Raw genomic sequence first — 7,953 nt, 5'->3', positions numbered from 1 at the left:
CCCCCCCCCTCAATCATTATTCTGGGTTCCATCTCTTTCTGTATCTTCTATAAGCCGATTTCAGAATTCTCTGGTTTTTGTCCTCCCACCACCTGGGGTAAACGCCCTTGAAATCACAGGCTAAAGCAAACTTTTCTGCTCTTCATCCCACATGGCCATAAAAACCTCTACCAAGTGCAGTACAGAGGGTATGAGTCCCTCCTCCCAGGCTTCAAATCCTTCAGTCCCCAGCTCCACAACAAACCCCAAGTCCAGTGTAGACAGGCAAATGGCTCTAAAGGGTGCCTTCCCCAGGCTCAAGAAACATGTCAAACACACCCCCCCCTGCTTCCCTATCTCCTCCTTCATCCCCCAATCTTCAGGGATTAACACTTCCTGAAACATCAAGTGTTTTTATAAAAAGGAAAAAAATAATCCTGACATCGCTGACAAGAAGTTTTGATGGAAGAATTAGCTGGTGCATACATAATCACTCCCCCACCCTCCTACTCCCGGAGCGGGAGTCACCACGGGCACAGCACTGCCTTCCAACCCTCTGAAAAATGAAACCGGTTTCCACCCTTACCTTCTTCAGTGTCAATTTCAGATAATCTGGACACACACTCTTTGCTACATCAAATCAAAAGGGTCGAAGGCGGCTTTTGGCTGAGAGAATAATGAAGGGAAAGAAAAGGCAAAAAAAAAAAAAAAAAGCCCCCAAACCAAACAAAATAGAAAAAAGAAAAAGAAAGAAAAAAGAAAAAGAGGGAAAAGGGAAAAAAAGAAAAAAAACACAAAATCCACCGAACCAGGGCTAAACAAAACCAGAAAACCAAAAAGAATCCCCCAGCCCCATCCTCCTATCCTGAAAGTAAAAAGTGGAAAGAGGTCCCCAGGACCAGGCGCCTCCGAGAGCCGCAGGCTTTTTGCAGCGCTGCGCTTGCAGAATAGGACTGAAAATTTCGGCTATATAGCCTCTGTCTTTATAGCTGATGAAAAAAATTGCAGATTATTAGCATAAATGTTTACTCTTCATTACGCTGATGACATTGTGCACTCGAGATCTTGGTAATCTTTGGGAAAATTATGAGTAATTTTTAAAAATTTTAAAGCAGCAGCAGTTACCATGCAATTCAGGCTAATTCTGCGTAGGCTCCGAACGGATATAATTATCGAGGAGTCAAGATGTTATGCTAAAAACTATGCATTGATATTCCCATTTATTATGTACATACAACTTTGACAATGTTGATGCTTGAAATAGCAGGAAATTGTCTTGCGCAAAAATTACAGTCCATATTAGGACATCTGAAATTGCGAAGAATTATATAGTAATTGCAGGCTTTCAGATGGGAGAGCCAGAATGCTCAAACTAGTGCAAATGTGGATAAAATTACAGATCAGAGCAAAAATTAGGGAAAAAGGGGGTCTGGGATTTTTCAGGTTGGCTATAGGATTCCGGAAGTGTCTAATGCCACATGATTGCTGCAGCTTTAGGGGAGACATTCATGCCTCAAATAGCGCCTTGGCCAGGGTGGCTTTAATTGAATTTCTTGGGTTTTTTCTTTTAATAGGGGCAAATGAGGAAATTGGTCACCCTAGGCAATTTTCACTGTTCTCCCCATGGATGTGTAGAGGAGAGAATCCTTTTTCCCTCTTGCCTGCTCGCCTGGGCCAGGACACTTGGGAAGCCCCCCACACACACCTGGGGGGGCATTCTGCAAGCAACTAAGAAAGTGGATGAACCGGATCCCCCCTCCCATCAACTTTTCCTTCTTTTCCTTTCGAGGTCTCCCCTCCTCCGTTCTTCGGCCCCTTTCCCGGATTCTTGCAAGGTTCCTCCACTTGGCAGCCAAGCAGGGCACAGTGACCGGCCGGCTGGGCCTCGGGGGCCAGTGGCGGACTGAGGTGTCGGTGCCAGGCAACCACAGGGTGGTGATGCGGTGATCACCTCGGGGGAGTGTCAGCGGCAGCCAAGTGCCAGCGATTACCTGTCTGCCATTTGGGGGCTTCGGGTGGGGGGGCGGCTAGGGAGGAAGTCGCTAAGGGTTCTCCCGCCCGCTCTGCGACAGCCTGGGCTCTTCTTTTGTCTCCACTGCCTGGGAGACAGTATCCCCCCAAGGCTCCTTCCCCACTTGGGCGGCGCTTCTCTCTGGCACGGAGACACCCTGCGACTTTAAGAAGCCGAGGCCAAGCCCGTAGAGGGAGGGGGCGGGGCAAGGGCTGCCCCAGCGGAGGGGGAACTGGGCTGCGCCCGGCGGGAGAAGCAGACCCTAGCTCTGTCAACGCTCTGAGCCGCTGGGACTTGGCTTCTCCCGCCCGAAGTCCCCATTGTTTCGGGAACGGTGCTTTCACCTCTCGTGTCCGAGACTCCCGGACCACAGTCGGGAGGGCAGAGGCGGGAGGGTGTAAAGAGTTGCCCCGCGTCGGGCCGAGTCTGCCCGCAGGGAGCACCCAGCGTGCTCCAGGTCCAGGCTTTCCCTCTCCCTCCTCTATTCCCCTCACCGCCCCCACCCCAAGTGTAACCTCTGCACAGCAGCCCACAGCCTGGACCCATTCTCCATCTTCCGCAGCTCCCCGCTCAACCTTATGCTCCCAGCTCCTATCACCCGGCGGACCCGACCAGGAACGCAGCTGGTGGCACCAGAACTCCTGGGACTCCTTCTATCCCCTGCCACGCACTCTGGGAACTATGACATTGCCAGGGGTGCGCTTTGGCTCGGGAGGACGAGTGGGAGCCGCAGCTGGAGAGGTCCGGAGAAAAAAGGTCTGTCTGGAGACCCATCCGCGTTCTCACGTGGATGCGCCCAGTGGGTGCAGCTCCAAGACCTGTTGGCTCTTTCCTTTCACCAAAGGAGGAGCACTGGCTTTTCCGCCCCGCCCGGCCCCAGGCCCCAGGGCGGAATGTAACATCTTGTAATGTGGCAATCACTGCCAAACCCGTCCCGGAGAGGGGAACTCCCATGGCGGGGGTGGAGGGAGGGCTTGGAGGGATGTGGGGCCTCCACAATCCGCCTGCACTGGTGTGTGTGTGTGCGTGTGCGTGTGAGAGGTGCGGAGTGAGGGCGACTTGCCCAGCACATCCCGGGTGCGGAGTCCGGAGGAGGCTTTGGGTGCCACCCCTGTGAGAGATGGCCAGTCTCCGGAGTGCCAAGAGCCCAGGCGCCAAGGGCCAGGGCAGCGCTCCTGCTCACCGCTTCTAGGACCCTGGACCCAAAGTCTAATTCAAAGGGACCTGTCTTTTTAGGAGAAGATCTGTAGCTTCGTAGTCAAAGTTGCCTCTGATTCCAAGCAGGCTAAAGCCACTGGTGGTCGCTGTCCCCGGAAGAGAAGCTTGTGACTTTTGAGCATGTGGGGTGGAGGCAGGAGCGGGGAAATTACACCGGGGCATGACAGTCCGCAAGAACGACTTTTTGAAAGGCTAGACTTTCTGGTCGACCTTCTCTTTGGGGATGGGGTGAGGCGGTTAACATGGGGGGGGGGTGTCCATTCCTCCACTTTCGCGCTACTCTCTCCCTACTCCTTCTGCCTCCGCCCCCACCCATCTTCTTCAGAACTGTTTGTAAACAGCCTTCCTGTCTTCCCGCGCTCTCCGCCCCCGCCAAACCTGATACGTCCCGCAAATTCGCCCCACCAGTCTCGGAAATCCGTACACAGGACGGATATTCATAATTTTCACAAGTGATCCTGAAAAAAGGCCGAGGGGAAGCCTCCTAAACGGTCCCACATTGCAGCAGGGCTAATTAGGCCCGAGATCCGTTCCCTCTGTTTTCTGCCCTCCCAGCCCGGGAGCCTCCGCCAAGCGGCGGGAATTCGCCGCAGCCGGCGGGGGAGGGTCTGCACCCAGCCGAGCGCCCGGGGGGGGTGGCGCGCAGCCAGACGCGCTGTGGTTGTGACGGGTGGGGGAGAGGCGGACTGAAGGGGCGGGCGACGTGGGTGCGCCCGGGCGGCCCACAGCTGGCACTGCGACTCTGCCTGCGCTCCGCGGCAGTTCGGAGAGCCCTGCCAGAGGGTGGAGCGGAGAGGGCCGGGCGCCCGTCTCCTTTGGGCTACCCTCCCCCTGCTTCCCAGCGCTTGTCATATCCTGTCTCTGGTCTGATATTTCACGCGAGCAAATGGAAGGGGATTACAATGAAGATTTATGTGTGGCTTCGAGCGCGGCTGGTTTCCCAGTGTAGAGAGCCGAGATCGCTGCTTCCCATTTCCATTTTTCATTCGCGCTTTGGGGAGAGCAGCCGAACGCGGGGGGAGCGTGTCTGCGCCGCGGCGGGCTGATCACAGGGCTCCGCGTCTCCGGGCGGGCCGCGAGACTGTGAGAAAGACTTGCCAGCGCGTCGCCCCCGGCGGGGCTGGAGCCGGCCCCCGCCTCCTGGAGCCAGGCTTTGTTCCTCTCCTGGTCCAACCCTCCTCCTCCTCCCGCCCCCACTTCTGAGACCCGGGCGCGTCCTCGGGATCCCTTCTCTTTGCCCTTCTCCTAGTCTGCGGAAACGCCCCCTTCCCGTAGCCCCTGCACCCTCCTGCCCTAGGCATCGCTGTCTCCCCTGAGAAAGGCGCACAGTGGCCCAGCCCGACCCCGCCGCCGCCGGGTGCCAGGTTCGGTGACTCCGGCGAGTCTGTGGGGCCTTGGCCCACCCCGGAGCTGAGGCCGCCCGCCCTCCCGGCTCCCAGGCTCCGCTCATGCCAAGGCCTGTTGCGTGATTCCAACTTGGGCTGACATTCCCTGCCCCGGGCGCTCCGGCGTAGGCCTCTTAATCATCTTGTCTGCAGCAGATCCTCGACACCAGCCAATTTACTGCCCTGTCTCTCCCGGCTGGTTTCGGGAGGGGGGAAGGGAGCGCGCGCAAGGAGAGGAGGGCAGAGGCAATCGCAGGAGAAAGGCTGGCACCAGCTACTGGCACTCAAAACCCACGGAATTTAGAGCCCAGTGGGGTGGGAGATGGTGGACAAGGGGGTCTGCCAAACAGTGATTACTTAGGGAAAAGTCCAGAATCGAGGGTCATGGGTTTCAGCCCAGCTTAGAAAACCAATGCAGAAATGCTAAGGGCACTGGGTTGTGTGGCCTCCCTGCCTTTCCCAGAACCCCAATTCCCTGGACCACACTCCATTTCAAACTAGTCTGAGAGCAGAATCCAAAACGACCTGGCCAGAAACGTCAGAATTCTTCTTCAGATGATGCCACCAAACCTAGAAAGTCTCTCCACTCATGTCTGCTTCTGGGCCACATGAGTGGGCCAATCATGGATGGCCTGAATAACCATCCTAAGGGAGAAGAGATTTGGACCTGGCAAGCAGGGCTCTCTGCTTTGCCTAACTTCCTCTCCAGTAGAGGTGGCTCCCTTCAGGGGTGATGGCTGAGGTTCAAGCCTACAAGGGGCCAGAACTCTCCCAAACCCAGGTTGCTGCTTTCCCACAGGAAGTGAAGTTGGAAAAGCCTCTAGGTAATTCTGGGCTTCACAATAACAAACCTAAAGCTTCTATGTTTTTGGGTGCACTAGGTTAAAACGGTTATACTGAATACTAAGTGGCTGAAATGTATTGAGTGCCTGTCATTGCTTCATCAAATGCCAATGACAATTCTGAGCCATAGTTGTTATGGTTTCTCCTATCTTACAGATCTGTAAATATAACAGAGAGGTTAAGTAGGTTGCCCAAGGTCACAGAGTTAGTGATCCAAGCCAAGAAGTTTCCAGCTGTAGGCCTCAGTGCTTTAAGGGAAAGGCACTTTTAATTTACACCTGCATTACCCTCCTGCCCCGGCCTCTGCAGGAAATGCCAGAAGGTAGGGTCACTTCTAAAGTCGGTTGTATGCAGACCAAGAATAGAAAGCACTGAATAGTGTGTGGACCTTTCTCCTCTAATAGTGAGGTGGATGTGCGTGTTCTCATAGCAATGTGCATCAGTATCTGAGTGTGTTTGTGTGCATTTGTGAGTCTGCATGTCAGCATAGGAGTGTGTGTGAGTGCATGGATTTGTATGTCAGTGTGTGTGTTTGTATAACTATGCCAAGTATGCCTGCATCTGAAAATGTTCTAGAGCACGAGTGTGACTGTGTGCATCCGTGTGTGTTTGATAGTATAGGTGTGATGCTGACAGTCTCAGAGTGTGATGCATGTGTGTACTGGGGCAGCCCTATGCGCCGGGGTCGCCCAGCATTCCAGAGCAGCCAACCATACCTCCTGAGGGTGACTCACAGGGTTCTCCGCTCAGCCAGCCTCAGAAGGGATGAAGGGAAATGGAGAGGAGGGTCCAAAGTAGGGTCTGACCCCAGGGTATGGCAGAGCTCAGACCTTTACCCGGCCCGCTGAGGCGGCTCCGACGGCGCCGGCGCCGAAGCGGCCCGGCGGGCCTAGGCTGGCGTCGCCCGGCGCGGAGTGAGTCACTGCATCGCCGCCTGGCGAACCTTGAGCGCGGTCTCCCGCGGGGGCAGCGCGGGAATGCAACCGCAGCGGCCCCAACCTGAACGCGCCGGTCCTCACGGAGCTCGTAGCCTCCGAAAGCTGTAAATGTCGCTGCGATCCGACCGGATTCCCTAGCCTGGCAGCGGCTTAGGCTCCCCAGCACGTTACCTACTGAACCCTGGCACCAAGGAGAAAGCGCACACATCCAATGAAAACAATAATTTATTTAAATAATCTCTTCATATTGTAAAATCAACATTAAGAGCATGTTGTTTTCATAATAAATAACCCCAAAATACCTTTCATTTCAAGAACAAAGACTTTAGGATAAGATAAACACAAACCCAAATCAGTAGCTTAATTTAACTGAGAAATTTTTTTTCAAAGGGGGATATAACAGAGGGATTGTTGAGGTCACTGCTAAACCGCAGTTTTCACAACTGGAGGTGTACAAAAAAGTCTGAAAAGATGCGTATTTTTATACAAATAAATCAATGGGAAAATCTGCACAGACACTTTTATTTACAAACTCTATGTTGAAGTCCAGACGAAGAAACCTGAATAAGTTTTTAAAAAGATAATTTAAACACATTTTTTTTGCAGTGTCCACATATTAAAAAGTCATTTTGTCCAACATCAAAATGAGGTCATCCGCAAAGGCACCTAAACTTTTAAAAAAATAAAAATAAAAAAACTCCACTGGTGATGGATGAGGAGGGCGCTAAGGGAACGTTCCTGCGGGGCTAGGGCGCGGGCGGGGATGGGGGCTCCAAGGGCTGGGAACAGCAAGGCCCAGAACGCGGCGGGGCTGCCGGGGTCACGGGGGCACCTGGGAGGGCGGGCAGGCAGGAGCCCCGGAGGTCAAAAGCCGGAGCGGATCCGAGCTGAGGCCGGGGGCGGGCGAGGAGAAAAGAGCTGCAGAGCGCCTGGGGAGACTGGCGGGCGGGGCAGACGTCCCTCTCCGGGATCCAGCTCTCTGCCCGGGGCGAGGAAGGCGCCGGGCCGCCTTGCCAGGCAGGGAGGGGAGGGGCGGCAAGTCCGTGGCGTGGCTCCAGAAGGCCGAAGCCGGGGGGCTCAGATAGGAGATGCAGCCGTGGGGGGGGGCCCTCGCCACATGGCTGTCCTGTTCCCTTGAGAGGAGTCCGCGGCGCAAGGAGCTGCCTCTCAGTTCCCGGTGGCTCGGTGGCCGCGCGGGGAGCCAGGGCCTGGGGCTGGCTGCTTCGGGGCCGCAGCTTCCGGGAGAGAAGGGTGACGGCAGCGGGTCCAGGAGGGACCCTCTAGCCGTGGGAGCGAGCGCTGAGGTTAACTGGTCTCTGCTCTTTCAGTCTCTGGCGCGGTGTCCCTGGGGTTAGAAAATCGTCCCCGCGCTCACCGGGGCGCCCCCGCCGCCGTGGTGGTGGTGGTGGTGGTGCGGCTGCGGGGTCTGCGTCGGGTGCAGCAGCGGCGCGGTGGCCGGCAGGTGTGAGGCGGAGCCGGAGGCCTGGTGGTACCACGGGTAGTTGCCCAGAAAAGCCGAGGCCGCGCTGCTAGGACTGGAGCCGGAGCTTCCTGCGCCGCTGCCGCCGCTGCCCGCGCC

At 55.7% G+C, this 7,953-nt stretch overlaps 1 protein-coding gene and 1 long non-coding RNA gene across 2 annotated transcripts in view; both read right to left on the bottom strand.

The window, feature by feature from the left end:
• LOC102502159 (uncharacterized) overlaps positions 1-684 on the bottom strand; it is a 4,692-nt gene extending 4,008 nt beyond the window's left edge. The window contains exon 1 of the long non-coding RNA XR_333464.2: positions 566-684. This is a non-coding gene — a long non-coding RNA (uncharacterized LOC102502159). The remainder of the gene's footprint in view (positions 1-565) is intronic.
• Positions 685-7,079: 6,395 nt separating this feature from the next.
• DLX2 (distal-less homeobox 2) overlaps positions 7,080-7,953 on the bottom strand; it is a 120,205-nt gene continuing 119,331 nt past the window's right edge. Inside the window, 1 exon segment of the mRNA XM_027776147.1 lies at positions 7,080-7,953. This exon segment is cut by the window's right edge and continues 127 nt beyond it. Within this exon segment, the coding sequence (XP_027631948.1) occupies positions 7,726-7,953 (228 nt within the window). The 3' untranslated portion in view covers positions 7,080-7,725.

The sequence above is a fragment of the Tupaia chinensis genome, unplaced genomic scaffold (genome assembly GCF_000334495.1).
Source record: "Tupaia chinensis unplaced genomic scaffold, TupChi_1.0 Scaffold000056_1, whole genome shotgun sequence".
NCBI lineage: Eukaryota > Metazoa > Chordata > Mammalia > Scandentia > Tupaiidae > Tupaia > Tupaia belangeri.
This window is presented reverse-complemented; position numbering and strand designations above follow the sequence as displayed.